General features: G+C 30.5%; 1 protein-coding gene across 1 annotated transcript in view; it reads left to right on the plus strand.

Annotated features, from left to right (window-relative positions):
- Positions 1-331: 331 nt before the first annotated feature.
- CCT6 (chaperonin containing TCP1 subunit 6) overlaps positions 332-22,209 on the plus strand; it is a 31,312-nt gene continuing 9,434 nt past the window's right edge. Inside the window, exons 1-8 of the mRNA XM_075356262.1 lie at positions 332-516; positions 1,741-1,804; positions 4,826-4,960; positions 7,648-7,821; positions 15,096-15,313; positions 16,474-16,633; positions 18,278-18,457; positions 20,323-20,470. Coding sequence (XP_075212377.1) covers positions 380-516; positions 1,741-1,804; positions 4,826-4,960; positions 7,648-7,821; positions 15,096-15,313; positions 16,474-16,633; positions 18,278-18,457; positions 20,323-20,470 — 1,216 coding nt within the window. The 5' untranslated portion in view covers positions 332-379. The remainder of the gene's footprint in view (positions 517-1,740; positions 1,805-4,825; positions 4,961-7,647; positions 7,822-15,095; positions 15,314-16,473; positions 16,634-18,277; positions 18,458-20,322; positions 20,471-22,209) is intronic.

A 22,209-nucleotide genomic window follows, 5' to 3' on the forward strand; every position in this document is an offset into this window, starting at 1 on the left:
CAATCTCGACTGTAGCACCCTTATATTACTACATAATATATAATTTAAATAAATTTATATATTATATAAAATATTTATTTATAATAAAACTAAGCAAATTATTATAATTTATAAGAAATTAAATACCTTTTAAGTATTAAAAGGTAAATGAAACCTAACCTGCAGACAACTCGTAATAGGCAATCAAAAAATTTCAAAGTATTGAAATAATTAAGTATTTATTTTATTATTTACATGTATTACACAATTACGTTTGACAACACGATTATGTTTTTACAACAGGGGAGATGGTAGCCCTGGCTGAATTCGTACCTATCAGCTGTATGGTTACAAAGAATTTCTACTTAAGTGCATCATTCAGTAGGCGTTGCTAGTGAATATGGCTGCTATAAGTTTACTTAATCCAAAAGCTGAATTTGCTAGAGCTGCCCAAGCGCTAGCAATTAATATATCTGCTGCAAAAGGTATTCAGGATGTAATGAAGAGTAACTTAGGACCAAAGGGAACTATGAAAATGTAAGTAGTGTGTTCTTCAAACCAAATGAAGCCACGTGCTTCTTCATCGCATTTTTTATGTTGTAGTTTACACCTGCTTTGTGAAATTTTTATAAATTATCGTGGCTTAGTTCATGAACAAATTTATTTAAATCATAGTGAATATTAGTTAAGAACCGGAACCGGAAGTTGCATTAGTTTTGATTAGATAAAATTAAAATTTGATTCGTATGTATAATAATCAGTGTGGGTACATTTTCAGGTGTAGGCGGTTTGTGCTAATTTTCGTAATGCACACGTTTTCAAAAGAGTCAAAAATAAAAGTGCATATTTATATAAGAAATCCATGTTTCTGAGCATGAGTTTACTGTTACGCCTTCATTTTTGTCTTAAAATATATAAATTTATTGTGTTAAATATAAATTATAATTCAATAACATTTTCTTAATTTGCAGTTAGATTTATACTTTGCATATGTCAATCTTGGCATATATGTTTTCAGTGCTTGATAATGCTTGTAGTTTTGACTATTTTAAAATGATTTTAGTAAAATTACAAGTTACCCTACCGGCAAGAGTAATGTTTGTATTGATATTCTCTTGTTCATTTTAAATTTACCTTGTTGTATATAAATTGAGCAATTTATATACATAGGTATATAAATTGTATAACATAGGTATACATAGGTTATATTTTGATATTAACATAGCATAAGTTATATTGATATTTTACAAAGTTCAGTACACAGAATCAGTTACCTAACCCAACTATTAACTACCTAAAAATGTTTAACTAATTTTTGTAGAAACTAGATGGTAGATAGTGCTGCAGAGTTTTGATTTTTATTTAAAAATTTATTTATTTGGGGTCAAGAAAATACAAATTTATTTTTGAACAGAGGATGATTGTGCAAAATCAAAGTCCATACAGTGTTATCAGTTTATGATTACCTATTCAGATGCTAAGCTGCTCTGTGGAGAGAGATTAGTTAATGTTAGGGTTATTATTTATTCCTCTCTACACAAAACTCCACAAGTAATAACAAAAGAATTAGGAGAGATAATTTAAGAAAATATATTTGTGTGATGAAAAGGGACCATAAGACCTCAATTTTGCTAAAGAAATTATTTGTACTCAAAGTAAAAGGTCATTCAATAATTAGATGGGGTTCATTCAATATAGAGAGGGGTCAGATTATTTACTGTGAAAAATTTTAAATAATTTTAAAATGTGTTAATTTTACAGGTTAGTATCTGGATCTGGCGATATAAAAATTACCAAGGATGGAAATACTTTACTTCATGAAATGGTAATTTATTTTACATAGTAGCTGTAGTGAAGTTTTATATAATATTGGGTCCTCACAATTTGACCATCGCCCGGTAAATGATAATTTAGGCTCTGGTAATTTTCAAAACAATTTTCTCAGCTCTAAAGAGCTGAGAAAAATCCAAAAATTTACTTGCGTGTACTTAACTGCAATTACACAGAATTACACAATGTACACTTTTTACAACTTTTGGTTAGTATTTAACTTGGGATTTCCTTTTGAAATAACATCACTCTCAGGATGTTCTAAGAACATCCTCAAAGTCTGGGTACTGGAAGGAAGGTCCATGTGGATGTAGGAACTGTAAGTACCTCCACCATTAAGCGCTTGGGAGCCTTAATTTGCTGGTAGCAACCATATCTCTCAGCTTCCTACAGTAGTGCGGTAGAAGTAAACTACTGATGTTGGTTGAACAAAGCAGCTGCATCAAGGAACACAGACTGGGTGGCCTGAGTTTTGGTCCCCCAAGGTGCTGGGCAGTCAAGCATGTGTGTGACTGCAACATGTGACCTCCCCACAGATGCACAGCTGATCAGCTGCCAGGTGAAACCGGAACAAATATCAGTTTAAATTTACATGGTGTTTGAGAGCACTCAGGCTCCTATTGCCCCTAAAACAGGGCATTACTAAGGACATTCCCTTAGTAATGGTGTGCAATTCTTGCTGTCATGCTTCCATCACGAGGCTGTAAAGCCTCCTCCACACATGGGAGGCTCTACAAAGCCTCCCAAACTGAACTGGTGCTTTGAGATAGGCCGGCCAGTACAGACCCAGCTCTAAGCCACATCCCAAATACCTCAGCCTCCCTGCCTCTTCACCACTAAATCATTGGGGAGAGCCTTTCCAAATAGATTGTCCCACCAGGTTGGTCTAGTGGTAAACGCGTCTTCCCAAATCAGCTGATTTGGAAGTCGAGAGTTCCAGCGTTCAAGTCCTAGCCAGCTATTTTTACACGGACTTTACCACACATATCAGGTATGGTGGAACTGAGAATGTACAACACTACACTTCATTCACACTCGTACATATCCTCTGAAGTATTATCAGAGGCTAAACAGGAAAAAGAAAAAGATGCCACATTAAGAGGTCACTTTCGAAACACCTCAGTACAAATAAACACACACATACAAATGAGACTGCATCCTACCACTGCTTGCCTAATGTGTTGCCAAACAGCAACTTATCTAACACCTATATACTAATGCTCTAACTCTTGCCTGCACCTTTGAGAGGCATAAACTTCATCTTTGGCACAGAAATCTCAAATTTAAAATGTCCATCCGGCCACCTGCGCTCTGTCTTCTAGCTGCGGTTGTGAGTTTACCATGAACTAACACTAATGTCCCCATTAGTGTAGCCAAGTGGCCACAGCTTCCTTCACCTCATTATCATTACCTGTAATGAGGGAAGAAGTGGAAGTCACATGGAAACAAATCTGGCTAGTGTGGCAGATGCAGAATAGGCTCAAACTTCAGTTACAGTAACCCAGTTGCTCAATAATATGGCTTACTTGTTCTTTAGATATGCCTAATAATAGCGATACATTGCTGGCTGATTCACCAATCCACTTTGAAGCTAATCATTCGCCTCCTTTTCTTGTCAGTCACAGAAACTGGTCATCCACTGCAAGGTCAGTTTAATGAGTTTAAACATGTCAGTTTAATGAGCCAGAAGTTAAGTCTGGTGTCTGGTATGCTTTCGGTTAGACAAATTGTGAGTTATGCTCTAAACCTGATTTGAATGGTGTAGAAACAGGCTGCTGTGTAAAGATTCACAAATTACTTAGATAACTTTTCACAAAGCTCAGGTTGGCTGTACAGATTTCCAGTATTTTCAACAAAGTAATCCATGGAGAAAGTCTAAGCAGAGATACCATTTAAAAAAGAACTATCTGAAGAGAATGGTCTACTCTCAGTTGTACAATGCAGATGAAGATTATATTGGCGAGCAAAACCTGATAATACCTGACCATAAAATTGATAAGGCGCATGTATCTTTCTTGATCTGTGGTAATGTCACATGTATTAATGCTAGAAAATGTATTAATGTATTAAAGCTAGAAATGGTCAGAATGTGTAAAAACCTTCATGCAGTAAGAATATAATGGATACATTACAAATATATTCTTTCAGTAACAAATATGCTTTGTTTTGTAAGTAACCAAGTTACTTTAGTTAAGTAATGAAGTTTTAGAAGAGATCGAAACAAGTGATGATAACAGTTCAGAACATTAAAAGGCCAGTGGAAACTAAATGTGGTATTAGAACTAGAAGATTACAGAAATGATTTATCAAAAGCAGGACAATTATGTGATTGACTTTGTGGAAATGAAGTATACGTATTAAGAAAAAATAAGCAGTTTTTCAAAGTGCCTTCTGAAATAAATCTGCTGATTGCTTATGCTCCTGAATCTGAGCCATGTTCTTTAATATTTTAAATTTTGTATTTTTTTACAAAAATACAAAAAACCTGTATTCTCAAATATTCATATTAATTCAAACTTCAACCTCAAGCCCCCTTATTAAGTCTAGATTAGCAAGAGGCAACTATTACAAAAAAAATAATTTTTATTTAATTTACTACAAATCAAACTGGAGCCCAATTACCTTGAAAATTTTGTAATCTTTGGGGATGAATTTTATTGAAAGTGACTGGAGTAAAGCTATTCCACCTTATTCAAATCTTTACATCACTTGTGACAATCAGCAACATATTTTTCAGTTACATACAGGGACGTGACCACCATGAACAGTTTATCCAGTTTAATAATCATGCTGCTGATATACCTCAAACACAAGTGCATATTTGAACAGTTATCTCTGTTAACATAATTTTTTTCTCTAATTGAATTGAATATTGACCTCTGAAGGCCAATAATTTTCCCTCTTACTCAACATTGGCTTATTGGTATACATTTTCTTATGTCTATGGCCTGTATGAAATGATCTTAGAAAGTATTTTCTAAATTAAATCACAGTATATTTTCTTCCTTTTTTACAGCAAATTCAACATCCAACTGCATCTCTTATTGCTAGAGCTTCAACAGCAATGGATGATATGACAGGTGATGGTACAACTTCTACTGTACTTGTAATTGGGGAATTGATGAAACAGGCAGATCTCTACATTGGAGAGGTAAACCTTTACTGTGTAAATTATTAATTTGATGACATTAGGTTATGAAAAATGAAGTACATTGTTAAAATACAATCGAGTACGCATTTTACATCTTTTTTGTCAGTATAATATATAATAGTATTATCATAGGAATTGTAATACAATAAGAATGTAAGAAATAATGCTTTGAATATTAATAAATAATAGCTAAATTATATTCACTGTCGCTATCTAGCGAGACTAGGATTTATTTAAATGTGTTTTTCATGACATTGATAAAACACCTTTATTTCTCTGCTGGAGATAATGAAGATAGTCCGTAGACCATCACTTCCAGATGGATTGGCAAATTTCTGGAGTAAATTGAAGTTGGAAGTGTGTTTCACATGTATTAGTGTCATTAACTGAAAGATCAGAATCAAGTATGGTAGTTATTGTTATTGTTAAGTTATTGAAAAAAAGAGATGTACCAACATTCTTATATTTAAATTTTTTAGGAAGACATCCGCTAAGAATATGTCTTAGCTTCTAATAGGATATCTTGAATCTCCTAGTTTACAAGGCAAAATGAGGTAGATTGAAGATTAGAAGTTTCAATTGTATGTAATGGAAGGTTATTTATCAGATATGACTAATGCATTATTTATGCCTGAAATAGGCAAATCTTTATTTAGTAGTCCCAATTTGAGAGCAGACTTATGTGCAAAATTAATTGATTGCCTGAGTCAAACAAGATATCAGAGTTGTTTTGTAGACAAAAAAACATTACAGCAGTAGACAAAATTACATTTTTGTTTGAACAAAAATGTCAATTTTATCAGTATGACGGAGTGTATTGTCTTGACATAAATCACAAGTCATTTGATTGTTACTATAACCTTTGTGAAAAGGTATGAGAATTTTCTAAAAAGTCTGTTCATCACTGGGTACAGAGCCTAACTTTATATTTGTGATGCTTGTTAACATTGAAGTGGAATGTTTGCGATGAAAATTAAATCCATATTAATGTCCTGTAACATTTTCTATACTGAATTGTGAGGTTGTACTAAAAGATTTTCCAGGTTATGTCTGGTCTCAAGAAATTCTAGGAACTCTTGAAAATTTGAACAGCTCTTATTTGATAATCTTTCCTTCTATAGTCTGGCAGTATTTATAGCTTTGAGCTTAGAAATTGAATTACAATGAATTCAAATATGTTAACTGGAAGTTTCATTGCTTCAAACGAGTTGGACAAAAGAAGGTCAAATTTAGATAGATTAATGATTTCTTTTCAAAAAATTTATTTTTAAAATGTGATCTGCATTAAAATATGCAATCATGAATTTTTTATCAAATCGTTCTATCAATAAATCTAATGTGATTTGTTGTCTGAAGATGTTCAATGGCTAAAGCTTTATCTTAGTGACGAATGTAGTGTAATTTTCGAATATTTGTTATATCTTTATGAGTATGGATTAAGTCATTAAATATATGTAGAGCGAGGCCATTCAAGAATGTAAACAATGGTGACAATGTTATTTTTTTTTTTGACTAAATTGCAGCATTTTTAAAAATTTTCTTCACTTTACTTAAAGCCAAACTAACATTCATTTTTAATTGTTACTGAATGGAACCTTATTTGCATTGAAAATTTATAATTTGAAATCTGCATGCTCTGTAACCTTGTGACATGTCAAAAGTTGTCAGCAAATGTTCCAATTCTTGTTATGGAGGCTAATTGAGTTTCTTTGTCTTAGTAATTATTATCCATAATAAACTTAATTACACTATATTATATAGATAATTGTGCTAACATAAATTACGAACCCAGATTCAGTGTAGTGAAAAAATTTCATTCAATCCAAGTTAATTATTATTGAAGATCAATTGAAGATATATATATATATTACAATATTATAACTTAATTATCCGGTCTATTCAATTTTTTAAGCATTCGGCCCAAAATTAATATACAGCCATTCCAGCCGTGGTGTAATACGTTGGTTGTGGTAATAGTATACACAAAGTAATTGCCGGATAAATGTGAACCAAGAATTAATTTACACTTCCTTTATTTACCTTTAAATTTACATTGAATCAATTATTCATTACATTAAATCATTATAATTTCATACTTTAGTTAAATACACATTTTTAAATATTTCTTAAAACATACTGTCTAGCTAGAACAGATACAAAAATAGTAATGTTTATTTCACATTTCAAAAGAAAATGAAGTCATATGTTATTAATTGGTTAATAATACGTAAGCTCAGCTGGTTCATTATTAAATAATAAGAAATAAGAAAATAACAGGATGTTTATAATTATCAAGAGTATGAAGAAAACACTTGAATCTGAACACACACATATATATATATATATATATTTGTTAAAACCTGTATTTGGCTTTTTTTCCACTAAAAATAATCCATGATATCTTATGTTAGTCTATTTATTTAAATATTTTTCCCATTTTTAACATTAAGATTGATTAAATGATTACAAAAACGCATATAACAAGTGGTATGTTCTTAACTTATTAGAAAGACTAGTACATTCTTTCATATTAAAAGAGGTATTAGTCATTTTTTTAAATTTAACCATTATTGTGTTCTGGTGAAAAACCATGTCACATTAAATCATTGTTTATTATCAAAATTATTACATTTCAATAACTGATGAGGAAATATAGTAATTCCAAAGCATTCATTTTTATTTTTCAGGGACTTCATCCAAGAATACTCACAGAAGGATTTGATGCAGCTCGAGTGAAAACACTAGAAGTATTAGATCAAATAAAAGTCCCTATTGCACTTACCAGAGAAAAGTTAATTGATGTTGCTAAAACATCTCTTTTTACTAAAGTTCATTCATCTCTTGCAAATATTTTAATTGAGGTATGTTTAATATTAATCTATTAATTTAAATATATCTTTTGAACAACTTGAAAAATGTATTTGTTTTAGGATATTTTTCTGATATTTTGGTTTTATCCATTAACGTAATAAAGCAGCCCGAATGAATCCTTTGGTCCAGTATGCTCATCATAATAATGTGTGGATAACTATTTGGCATTTTCAGTATGCGCATTGAGTTTCTGTATGGGTATACTTTTCAGTTAACATGAGAATTGATGTTCATTAATCTGATTTGTCCTGTTATATATCAGTGTAATGTGAAATTATTTTTTTTGTATTTTTACACAATCAATAGCTTTTGTTGCGTTTTTCTTATCGTTGCGTGATAACAATCATGTTATCAAGTGATTGCGCGTACTATTGTTGTGAGTATACAAAGTATACATACCATGTTAGTATTGTATAATGTGAAGTTCATTACATAAAAGTTGTTTTGTTTTAAGAAGTCTCATAAAAGTCTTAGTGGTGATACAATAGAATATTTTATATAAATGAGACTGAAGATGAAGCTGTTGCTTAAAATGAAACAGAAACACCATCGATCATAAAAAGGTTGTTGATTAAAAATTTGCTAATTCAATAAGACTTACTACCTACTGTTGAACAGGATGCAGGTAATGATTATAACTGTTATGATTATACCTCTCCTCTTAAAGAGGAGTTCATTATCATTGAGTTCAACGATAATGAATCCTTGACTTTGTTTAGCTATCGATGTGACTTCTGATCAGAGAACAGAATATTTTTTTTTAATTATAGTTAACAGTGATAGTCATATTGCAGAGCATATCGGTAAATATTTTCTGTATTACAAGTCGCTGACATCCGTGAAACCAAAGTCCAAAGTTCTGAAATGGTGTGACAATAAATATTTCAGATATATATACAAATTTTTGGCAGTTACTTTGTTGATGTCTCGTGTTAAAAAAAAGTCATTCTTTGAGCACTAATAAACTTATTGAAACACCAATATTTATTTTTGGTAATTTTTTTAAAAGGAAGGTATGGCATTCACAGTTTGAATAATTTTTTGTTATATGTAGGTATATGTTACTAATTTTACCATAAATAATATTAATGGTGATATACTTACCTCTAAATTTTTAAGAATTTTTGAAAACTGATTTTGTTTTAAATTTAGTTTCAAGTATCTCTGATGGGACTGGTAATAAAAACCTCAAATCACAAGAAACTTGTGATATTTGCCATAAACATACAAAAACACTGCAAGTTGTGCAAATTTGAGATTTTTTCAAGAATTCATTTTTATTTTTATATTAGTTTATTTTTGTAAACTATATTGAAGAAAAAATGGATAGTAACAATTTTAAATTGTAGCAGCATCCAATTGTTCAATGTTTTGCTCTTGGTCTTTGCATTCATATAGTTCTTTGTTATGCTGAGAAAAAATACTTTTGAAATGGTTAACACGAAACTTTCCAGGAACTAAATTTAAATTTGGAAAAATATGTTCTTTAAGAGCTTGCTCTAATGTTATTTGTTTTAACTTTTTTTTATGAGTTCTGTCCATACAGGTGATGGAATTTTGACAGATTTTTTTTCGTGATATTTACAAACACTAGTGACATCTGAATTAACATGTAAAAAATAAGTAGTTTGTTTTCATCACTAAATTTACAAATTTTTATGAGTTCTTTGGCACTATACCATACACTGTTTTATGACGCTTTTCATTCACATAAATTCCTATGGAACATTGTTCTTGCATTGTTTTATTTGAAATTACTAAGTAATGTAAAAATTTAACAGATTTTAAAACTTATTTACTTAATAAACACTTCCAAACACAGGATGAAATTTGAGACACTTAGTAAAGATGTGAACAGGTCACTGACTAATGTCAGACTGATCAGTCTATAACTGCAAAACTAAATAGATGCTATTTTCCTGACAGACTGGAAATTCAAGCGTCTGTTATAACATGAACACTGCAGTTGAATGGTTCAAACAAGTCTATTTCAACTATAGTAATACGTCAAGAAACCCCCTTGGAGCACTTAAAATGATATCGCTTTTAGCAGGTTTTTCATGATTTTTGAGAGGTTATAACTTTTTTTATTAGTACAGTATGCAACAAAATTTGTCATAAACATTTACAAAATTACTGCCAAGTTGTTCAAATTTGAAATTTTTTATCACCAGCCCCATGAGTTATATGAAGCCTAAATTTGAATTGTTTAAAAAAAAGTTAAGTTTACAAAAATTCATAAAAATTTAGGGGTAAGTATATCACCATTAATATGGTAAATCAAATATAAACAGGATTTTTGTTCCTAAGTGTCTATGGTTGGTAGGACGGGGCCGGGCCCACACTTCTAATATGCTTGAGTGGGGAGAGGCCAGCCATTCCACATTCCCAACCAATTCATCCCAACGCTCGACAATGTCTGAGCAACAGATGCACCCCTCCTCTGCACAACACATATTCTAAAATTTCTTGCTCGTGAAGGAGTTCAATCAACAGAAATTTTCCGGAGATTGCTTGTACAGTTCGGGGACCAAACATTGTCAAGGACTCATGTGCATAAAGAGTTCAAAGAAGGGCGAGAATAAGTGGAAAATCAGGAACATGATCGCCAACCTCTGAGCAGCATTACAGACCAAAACATTCGTGTGGTTTCAGACCTTCTTGAAGATGATTGACAGGTGAGCGTATCTGAAATTGTAGAACAGGTTGGAATTAGTTAAGGTTGTCAAGTGATCATCACAAACGACCTACAGTTCCTTAAATTGTATGCCAGATGGGTCCCTCGCCTTTTGTTCGCAGATCAGAAGTTGAGATGTTTGGATGTCTGTCTGTCTGAAAGAAGGTGATTGAGCCACAGATCATCACCTGCGACAAAACATGGGTCTACCACTACACTCCCCAGTCGAAATAAGCCAGTATGAAGTGGCGGAGAAAAGGGTAGGCAGCCCAGTCCCAGTAAAAGCCAAGACTCGACTATCAGCTGGCAAGGTTCTTTCAACCATTTTTTTCAACCGGCAAGGTATTTTGCTCATTGATTTTTTTTGAATGAGCGACACAATCAATGCTGCTTACTACTGCAAGCTGTTGAATGATCTTCCTCCATGACAACATCAGACCCCTTACTGCAGCAGCTCTAATGGTCTCAAAACTAGAAGAAATGCACTGGACTCAACTTTATCATCCTTCCTACAGCGTGCCCCCCTCCCTGTGATTTTCATTTGTTCGGGTCGCTTAAAGAAACTCTAGGAGGTAGGAGGGCATCAATTTGAAGTTGACAAGGGCGTGGAGGGATTTGTACACAATTGGGTCCTGATGCAACCCACCTTCATTCTACGATGCTGTGATAAAAAACCTTCCTTCTTGCCGGGAAAAAGTATTTCTAATACACAGTTTCCTAAAGCAGGAAACTGTGTAGAAAAGTAAATTATATTTGCTTTTTATTTTTCAGTAAATAAAATTTTAAACAAAAATAAAATCCCCTTTATATTTGATTTACCTTCGTATTATTTAGGGTAAAACACTAAAATATTTCAAACTGTGTATGCCATATCCCTGCTTTCTTGAACAAATTATCAAAAGTGAAATTTCTCAGTTTTTACGTTTATATTGGTAATTTTCTCATACAAAGAAAAGAGATAGATAGATAGGTAAATAAACCAACTAGACCAATAGTTTTTTAGTTGTGATTTTTTCCATAAACTCTTACAGTCACAAAAATAGGTGTGTGCACCATAAAAAAATGGCCGCCACATATAAGCTGCTTAAATAAAGTTAAAAAAAATAGTTTTAAGGCCCTGAAACATGTAGGAAAGTATTGAGTAATTTTCAGTTTTTATTTTATTGGTCAAGCAACCACTTTTTGGTCATTTCACATGGATTGACCCAAGTAGTATTCTAACCGAATATTATTTCTATTCTTGGTTAACAATAAAGCTGTTGTATTTATCATATTAAAGACTAATGGGAAAAAATTACCATCATTTTCTTCCAAAATACAGCAGTATGATTTTATACAAAACACCCATGTACTGTGAAAAATGATGAGGGTTGTTATAACAGCCATATATAAAAACAAGTTAAAAAACTGGAAAACAAATACAAAAACTATTGTCGAAAATAGATTATAATAAAAGCATGAGGCTCATGGATAAATACAACATGTAGTTGTCATATAGTGTTAGTGCCAGAAAATCAAACAATTAATATAAGAAGCTCTTCCTTTATTTGATAGAAATTTGAGTTCTCTTCATAAATTATCAAAATTAAAAGCAGGAAAAAATTCCACTTATCAAATTCAAACTGAATCTTATGCAAATATTTTAAAAATGCCGACATGACCAGGCGGAAGATTACTAAAAGATACAAGTCCATCTCTGTGGTTAGTTAATATCATTTTCCATAACCCATATCTTATTCATCAAAAAGATCCATGGTCTGAGAATGCATGTTTGTAAATAGACAAGAAGACTTCAAATGCAACATTTCACTTCATGTGTATCCATGCTTTCTTACACAAAAATTTTTTCTGGCTGAAAATATTACTGTATTTATTGAATAATTATTACTGTATAAAAAATGTATTATATCTGATTATTTTTTTACAAACCAGTGTCATGTATGACTGAATATGAAAGGTTTTAAAAAAATAGGTACGATACATAAACAGAGTTCAATTATATTATAGTACAGTACCTGTTTCTGCCACTATAGGAAGAGTATAAGGAATACTGTTAAATTTATTATTAATTTTTTAAACAAAATAACCTAGAATGAAACAAGAGCCTGGAAATACAGTAGGTACATTCCTGTTTTTTAGCTTTATTAATATGACATTGATGAGTTTTGTATTCGAGATTGGTGAAAGAAAAGGGATTTATTTAGAAGTGCCAAGCATTAGCACTTCTTGATAATGATTTCGTGAACCAAAATCTGGAAAATTCCAGAGTAAGAATTGTCTTTGTTTATTAAAGGAAAAGGGAAGGGTTTTGCAGTTTATATAGAGCTGTGCATTGTAAAGGCAAAACAAATAGCTCTAGAAGGGTAACATTGAGAATTTTACAAATACCAGAGCTGTTTAGTTTCAAAAATTTATGTGTAAATCTAGTTTAACTATAAGAAGCGGACCACTGTTAGTCAAACATTGCCAGATGCACGCGAAGATAAAATTATAGAAATTCAGTGATGTGTTATTAGCTTGCACAAAAATATTAAATTTCAAATAGGTAACTTTGATCACATGCCTATGTACTTTAAAATGCCACAGAATTCAACTATCTTTGATTAGTGAAAGATTTAACAGATGGAACAAAACTTAACCCTTGTTATTTTCAAGCGAAAGATTTTGCCCAAAGATAATTTCTCAGAATAATTATTCGATGTAATGAAAATGGATGGATGGATACTCAGTTAATGGACAAATGATTGAAATTGGTGTGGTTTCGTAGACCCAAAAGCTTGCTAGAAGGTAGAAATCAATTATCCTTGATAGCTTTCGAGGGCTTTAACTATGAATGTGAAAAATTCATTATCGAGAAATAATTCTGAATTATTATTTGTTCTCCTTCAAAGCTTTAAAAACTGATGTAACAAATTAATTTATAATATGTTTTGTGAAAGCATGTTACATGAGTATAATTATAGATATTTTCTTTATTTCTTTCATTTATCTTTTCTTTTTCTCTTTTTACTACTATTACCTGTGAGAATTTTCTAAAGTAAAACGGCTCATAACCATGCTAGTAATGTACACACTAAGTTGTCGCATTTTATCTATGATTACATGTTAGGTATTACGTTTTAAAATTAATAGGAAAATCGATGTTGCCACCGACTGTAAAATAGTCATTTTTAAACCATCAAAATTTTAAGCCTGCTGAAATTCATAGGCAGTTGGTTGCTGTGTATGGTGGTAATGCAGTGAACGAAAGAAACATCAGAAAATGGTGTGAAAGGTTTAGAAATAACAGAATTAATGTGCATGATGAAGAATGTTCAGGGAGGCCCTCAATAGTCACTGAGGACTTACTGAAACGCACTGATGAAATCAGAAAAGATCGTCGCTCAATGATTTCCAACATGACCCTTCTTTTTCCTGATGTTTCAAGAGCTGTTATTGGTCGCATTATTCATGACCATTCAGGCTTCAGAAAGGTTTGTGCACGTTGGGTGTCACACGTCAAACGAAACGCCACAAAAAATCCGAATGGGATCTGCTTGCTTTGGAATTTTTAATGGGCTACACAGAAAAAGATGAGTTCCAATTGTTACCAGTGATGAAACAATTTCGTATTACATGCCAGAGAGAAAACAGCAGTCAAGTGAATGGCGTCATCCTCAATCACCAACCAGACCAACAAAGGTTAAGCCACACAGCCATTTGGACGCAAACTGGTGGCCACAGTCTTTTGGGATCAGTTTGGCATTCTGCTGATTGATTTCATGTCACATGGAACAACCATAAATGCAGAAGCCTACTAAGAAATTCTTAAGTTATGGCACATCATCCAAAATTGGTGACGTGGGTTGCTTACTGATTGTGTCATCCTGCTGCATGATAATGTACATCCACATGTTGCAGGTCCGACACATGATTTACTAAGAACATTTGGATGGGAAATATACGATCACCCACCATATAGTCTGGACTTAGCTCCATGTATTACCATTACCATTTATTTAGGAAACAAAATTTTTAGTGGTAATTCGCAGGTGATGAACATAAAAATGCTGTTAATCAGTGGCTAAATGGACCGGTGGCAGAATACGAGAAGGGTATATTGAAGCTGGTGTATCGCTATGATAAATGTCTTAATTCATGTGGCGATTATATAGAGAAGTAGTATGAGGTATGAGGTGTTAATTTTTTTTTTAATGACATCCTACTGCTTTCAAATTTTTATGAGTACTTTTGTAATCATCATTATTTCATTAGCTGAGATGTGTATTTTATAAAAAAAATTATTTGAAAATTTATAAAAAATCGTCTCTTCTTACCTCCTCTCTTGGTTATTTAGTAAAACTATACATGAAGTTAAAAGTTATTTTGTTCTGCATTAAACTTGTTCACCAACTTAATTTTTATTCATATATAAAATTCTTAAAACAAACATCTGTATACCCTTCATGTTTATTTTACAATGAATAAAAAGGTGATATTAATGCAATCAGCAATACAAAGAAATTAGCCTTAATATGTTGAACCTATCAAATCTATGCTAATATTTTATTTTTTTAAATGTTAATTGACAAAATTTTTTTTTTTCAGGTGTGTGTTGATGCAATATTGGCTATCAAGCCTGAAGGTAATAATGAAATAGATTTACATATGATTGAATTAATGGAAATGAAACATAAAACAGCTACTGAATCAACACTTATTAAAGGTCTGGTATTAGATCATGGATCCCGTCATCCTGATATGCCCAAAAGAGTTACTAATGCGTACATTTTAACTTGTAATGTTAGCTTGGAATATGAAAAGAGGTATAGTATTTATATTTCATTATTATTGATATAATTAATTTGCATGATTCATAAAGAAAGTGGAAATTTAAAATTAGTCAGAGAAATCAATTTTGATTAAACAAAAATTATGAAAATAAGCTTTTAATTTTCATAACCCAGGAAAAGTAGTGTTAGTGTTATGTTTTAAATATTCAAGAACATAATGTTTCTTGAAAAAAAAGTGAAAGAAGAAATCCTGATGGCATAAGCTTAAAAAATTGGTGTTAAAGTCTGCCTACTTACAAACTGATTTAAGAGACTGCTAAGTAGAATCTTTGGAACTTTTTGAGTGACATTTACTATATTTTAAATGACTCACTGGCCTATTGAAGAGATTTCATTATTGTCTGAAAGAAACATCCATCCTGTTGTACTACTGTTACACACACTGAGAACACTGCACTATACTTCTATGCAGTCTGAGAATTTTGTGTATTTAGATTGAACTTTGTTTATTTTTGACAGGCTAGAAATTCATCATTAATCAAAAATTCTTTGCAAGACCATTTGTTCAAAAAATGTTTTGCACCAAACATGTCTTCATAAAATGGAAACAGTCCCTTTTCAAAACATTGATAGAGAGCTAAATATTTTTATGAAGTATCAGTTCTCAGGTCCGCAAAGCCCCAGTATATTCTCTGATTTTTAAAACCTTGTACAGAATTGGGTAAAGTATTTTTTTTAAATCAGATAAGATTTTGGTCTGCAAAATATTTCCACAACAGGTTTTATGCCTTAAAAAATATATCCATTGGATTTCAAACTGAAATTCTTCTCAAAAAAGGTAGTTTCAAGCAAAACTGTTATTCAGGCAAGAATGCCTGATTTTTTTAAGGAAAAAAGCTCCTTAAAATATGACTGTTCAAGGATTGTTACATATGGACCGTTGAATAATTGTTCTCTAGTCAGTTTCCTTGTTCTGACTATGAATTCACTAATGGTTTTTTTTTTGTAGTTGTTGCCTTTCGTAACCTTATTTTTAAAACTTTATTTATTTCTTGAATTTATGAATCATTAATCTTTGAAACCTCTTTGTTTCAATGTATAGTTAGTAGTATAAAAGATATCGATACGTTAATGTTAATAATATTTACAAAGCCATTAATTTATTTAACTTATAAGTCAAATTTTTTTTACAGTGAAGTAAGTTCTGGTTTCTTCTATAAAACAGCTGAAGAACGAGAAAAGCTTGTTGCTGCTGAAAGAGATTTTATTGATAAACGTGTAGATAAAGTAATAGCTCTTAAAAAGAAAGTTTGTGATGGTACAGATAAGAGTTTTGTGTTGATCAATCAAAAGGTAATTTACAGAAGCTATTCATTTTTTAAATATACATTAATTATCTTTAACATTGAACTTTAGTCTTTTGTTCAAACATAAAATAACTTCTATATAATCTGTCCTAAAACATTATTTATTATTTTACTCAAAGTATGTATGATCACAAAGTCAACTGAAAGTAACATTTCTGAGGTTATTTATTTTTTCATTTATTTGAGATATTGTACACTTTTTACTATTTTCTAATTTCAAGAATCCCTTTGTAGGTGTAGTTATATTTTCAAGTAATTCATTCCAATTACTGCTGTTCTATTTAATGGTAAAACAAGGGTTATGCTCTTTTCAAAGGCATCAAGACAGAATAAGAAAATATTAGAAACTAACAATATTTGAATTGTTAAATATAAATGTATTCGGAGTATTTGTTTTTACTTTATTGACTGCAACAATAAATTATTTACTTCATTTGTCGTAACAATTTTCTTGAATACACTGAAAAATTAATCATTTCTTTAATTTTTCTTCACGAGTCATTATCATTAATAACCCTGCAGCTTGAGTCAATTTTTCTTTTACGATCTAATTTATAATTTATCTTACTATTTTATCTTTAATTTGTTGTCAATAATAACTCTTAAAAATGTTAAGCTTTTCTTATATACATTAATGCAGAAATTTTATCAGATCTCACTTTATTATTGTCTGATTTATCAGTATCTCATTTTATATATGTAGCTGTAAAGTATGTCAATAATCTGGAAACTTAAATTACAAACATAAATACCACAATAATATGAATTAGCTTTTCATTATTAAGGCAAAAAGGATATGGGGATATGAGGCAGTATTCTTTAACCTACTGCATAATCCACATATCCAACCCACATTTACTATAAAAACAGAATTATTTTAGTCAATATTCTGCATTTTTTCTAATACTGAACTGCATATTTTTTTGGGCTATTTTAACTACAAAAAAATTTAAATTATAAAAATTCTACTTGATGTTTTATTAATAATGTAGATTAAATTGCAGATAGGTATCTTGAGGAAATTTTTTAATTTTATTTCATTTTTATATAATTGCCACAGAGAAGTAGTTGCTATAGAGAAGTAGTATACGGTGTATAGTTTAAGTGAAATAAAAAAGTTTTCAGAATAAATTTTTATTCAATGAAACAGTCTTTACTAGAGATAACCTCTTGTAATTTTTTATTGTGTGTAGATATCATTAGAAGTGCTCCTGTATTATATATAGTTTGTTGCTTAACCATTTATTCAGTTTTAGCTTGTTTGTTGCTGTTAATTAATAAGTTTCCAGATATTTAAAAATTATACTGAAAATTAATTATACTAAAATTATTATTTTACCGAAATTAATCTTTTTGAGATTCATATTATTCCTCTGTACTGTTAAAATTCTATTTAACAAACCACCAAGTAGATAATATTGAGATCTTAGGTTAATTTTTCTTGAGAGTACTTTGGCATGTTCCTTAAGGATGCGGGGGAACTCACAAAAGTACTCGTTAACAACTAAGGTAAAAAAGTATATAATACTTGTTGGTTCATATATAAAAAAGTTTTTCTTTGTTATTTTAAAATGAAAAATTTGTGTGCTTTTTTTTGTTTATATAACAATGGTAAAAATTTTGATTGCAGGGTATTGATCCTATGTCTTTAGATAAATTAGCAAAAGAAGGTATTTTAGGACTGCGGCGTGCTAAAAGACGTAATATGGAAAGATTAACTTTGGCTTGTGGTGGTTTGGCAGTGAATTCCTTTGATGATTTGAAAGAAGAATATCTTGGTTTTGCTGGTCTAGTTTATGAACATATTCTGGTAATAACTTAAATACATTTTTTCTTATTCTAAGCTGTAAAATTAAATCATTATTAATTGAATTCTGTACAGTTACAGTTCACATTCATCATGTTTAGTAATTTAGTACAAAACCTTTTTAGTAATTTATATAAATACCTATGTGTTAAATTCAATATATGTTCAGCAAACCATTCATTAATTTGGAAAATAACTGCAAAAGAATGTTAGGATCAATACATTTTATATATAGTTACACTATTAATAACACAAAGAAAAGACTTCACTATATAATAAATATATACACCAGATTTTGTCTTTATTTATTATATAGTGAAGTCTTTACATGGTGAGTGCGTTCCATAGAACACTATGTATAAAAAACAGAACCCTGTAAAAATTACAGCAAAATAAAGAAAAACAGGAGGTACGTTTCATTGTATAAATATCAATCTAGGATATCAAAAAAGAGATTTATTGTTTATTATATCAATATTTATTTAAAAATTCTGTAAAATTTATTTACTTTCACATCTTTTGGTATGAAATCATTTTCATCACCCGAGATATCGAGGGGTGGTTGACTGTTTCAGACCAGATTTACAGGTTCAGTCTTTAAATAAAAATTCAGTTATTGATCGCCGTGATTGTTTTCCCTAAGTTCCTTAAATAACTGCAACTTGCCATGCAAGTAGTCAAATCTTGTTCAAACTGCACAGCTCATTCTATGTTACAATCATTTGTTAGAAAATGATTTCCAAGTTAGACAGTTGCAGCAGGCCTTCCAGGATTGTATTTGCTGCTGTTGGAGCTTTGTCGTTACTTTCCTTTGAACAAATGTGGTCCTGTAACGTCAAGAACTTCCTCCTCAGTAAGAGCTTTGTCAGCAGTCAATTCAGTGACATTTTTAATCATAAGCCCTTCAAAAACGTCTCTACCAAGTGCATGTGTTACACTTATAATATATGAATGCAGTTCAATTGTACTTGGGTCAGCATGTTTTAACGTTCTGTACAAATTGGTCTCCAACATGTATTCAGAGTTGATTGCTTTAGTTCCAAAACTGGCCATACCAATAAATTTCATGTAGACCATAATTGGCATTCTTTTCCATGCATCCATGATGTGTTTCATCTTATAAAGTTTATCCAGGATATATTTGATGGAACATTCTTTTGATATAAGACTTATTCTATAATACCCTGATATAGAGGTTGAATCAAGGATGTATTACATGGCAGGAGTAAAACTTTCATATTGTGTGTTCAATACAGGATGTACAGGTGCATTATCTACAAGTGAAAGAATTTTAAATGGATGACCTTCGTCCTCCATGTACTTCATGCTTTAGGAATAAAAAGGTTATTGAACCAGTCTGTAAATATTCCTGCCAACATCCATACTTTTTTGTTAGCCCTCTAATGCACTGGTAGATCATCAAAGTCTCCTTTTATTGCAATGGACGACCTGATCTATTAATGAGTAAAGGACTCCTCATTTAAACAATCTCCCGAAGTGATACTGTATGTTAAAAAGTAGCACGATCTTTAATTTTTCTCTTTTCATCAAATATGTTCTGCTTGGCATTTTCTTCCCAAATTAAAAAAAATGTGAATCTGCTTACTACAATATAGTAAATATACTAAAGTATATATTGTATAAATTGCTTTAAAAAGAACAATAAATATATATAATTTAATATGTGCCATGAATATAATTTTTACTTCTCAGTGATTGGCTTCATCTTTCATTTTTTTGCAAGAAGAAATTTATCACTTCCTGTGCACATGTTGTTTGCCATCACAGATTGATCTAATGTAGAATTAATATATTATTCTACATTTATTTGTTTCCTTATTGAATAATGAATGTTTTTAAAATTTTAGGGTGAAGATAAATTTACTTTTGTAGAAGAATGTAAGCTGCCACTAAGTGTTACTATATTAATGAAAGGTCCAAACAAGCATACATTACTTCAGATTAAAGATGCTGTTCGTGATGGCTTGCGAGCTATAAAAAATACTATTGATGATGGTATGTAAAAAGTTTTATTTTCTATCCACCTATTTATGTTTCTGTAATTTACTGTTTAAATTAAGCAATATTATATTGCCTTAAAAATTAAACAAGATTTTAATTCTCTCTTTTTCAATTCTCATCATATATGTTAATACTTTGGTCATTCTGTGTTGAATTAAGAAATTCCCACAACCTGACCAACTGGGATTTTCATGAAATTTGGTTTGAATTGACTGTTGATAGAGTTATGAGAAAATACTGAATTTCAGATTTCTATCATAAATTATTTCGTTTTTAGAGCCCTTCAAATTTGCTGGAAAATTGCAAATTTTGACTTTGCGACAGTTGTGGTAGGTCAACATAACTTTGTTATTTTATTAAGGTAGAATGATAAACTTGATCTTATTTTAAAGCTCATATGATGCTCTTTCGTGTGATATTCAATAAGCCTATGTTTACATAAATTTTGATTTCAAGGTTGACCTTTGATGTTGAATTTTAGAAAAAAAGGGTTTTCAATTTTTTAATAAAAAGGTGTTATTTGTCATTATACTATGAAGCAGTTGAAAGAATTTGAGACTGGAACTGATTTGGGATCTGTAGATAAAGTAAAATGTGTGTCAATGTTTTAGCAAAATTTACTTTTTTAAAAATTGTTAGTTAATTTTATTCAAGACTGCAATGGATATTAAGTCAAAATGATGTTGAAAATCATTACACTTTATGCTTAAAAGTGAAATTAAGTTCATTTAAAAATGTATGAGATTTATTGTTTTACTTAAAATTACACTTAAAAAGTGTAAAACATAATTATGTAAAATATAATTCTCAAGACTCACTTCTCCTAATTCAAGAAGCTGCAGTAATGCAAATAATAATTGTATTTGCACATAATAATTTTTTATAATTATTATAATAATAATTATATATAATAATGCTTATCTTAATACAGTTATGGCATTTAAGATTTGGATATTTTGACCTTCTTAAAATCTTACACAATATACAAAAATTAAGGCAAATCAATAAAAATTTCAAATTAAAGTTTTATACAATCTTGTTAACAGTTTCATTCCAGTAGCTTTTTAAATAAATATTTTAATCTGTGTTAATATTAGCAATTGCTTGATAAAATACATTGTCACTTTTGTATGATTAATGCTAATGTTATAATTCAAATTAATTAATTTTTCAAAGTAATGTTTGAAAAATAAGAATAGTCATTAAGAACAATCTCTGTTGCCAGCTTAAATCTAACTGTTTTTCAGCCTTCTGATAATATCTTTACAACTTGGTTGTTTACAGGAACACTGTAAAGTATAAGATATCAAATTATGCAGAAAGATTTTATCTTTCAAAATATCTAAATATCAGTAAAATAAGTAAAAGACAATTCATTAAGTGTAGCAACAAACATAAAAATTCATGAAACATACAAAAAAAAAAGCTTGAGTACTTTCAGAGAATTATCCATAAACAGCAGGAATTTTCCAAAATATACATTTTGTTTGTTATAGTTTTTTGTGTTTGTCAAAGTTTCATTGCAATAAATTGATATTAGTAAAAGTTAGAAACAAAAAACATCTCGCTCTACATTCATTACACTACTCACCACTGAACACAACAAAATACATTTATATGTAACACTAACTTATAGGCTTGTTCAATAGAGTTGCTCTATTTACATTTTATTTATATTAGGATAATTTAGCAAATATAATTTTATTTCAGGTATTTTTCTGCCTTTTGTAGCC

This window comes from Lycorma delicatula, chromosome 2 (assembly GCF_047948215.1).
Source record: "Lycorma delicatula isolate Av1 chromosome 2, ASM4794821v1, whole genome shotgun sequence".
NCBI lineage: Eukaryota > Metazoa > Arthropoda > Insecta > Hemiptera > Fulgoridae > Lycorma > Lycorma delicatula.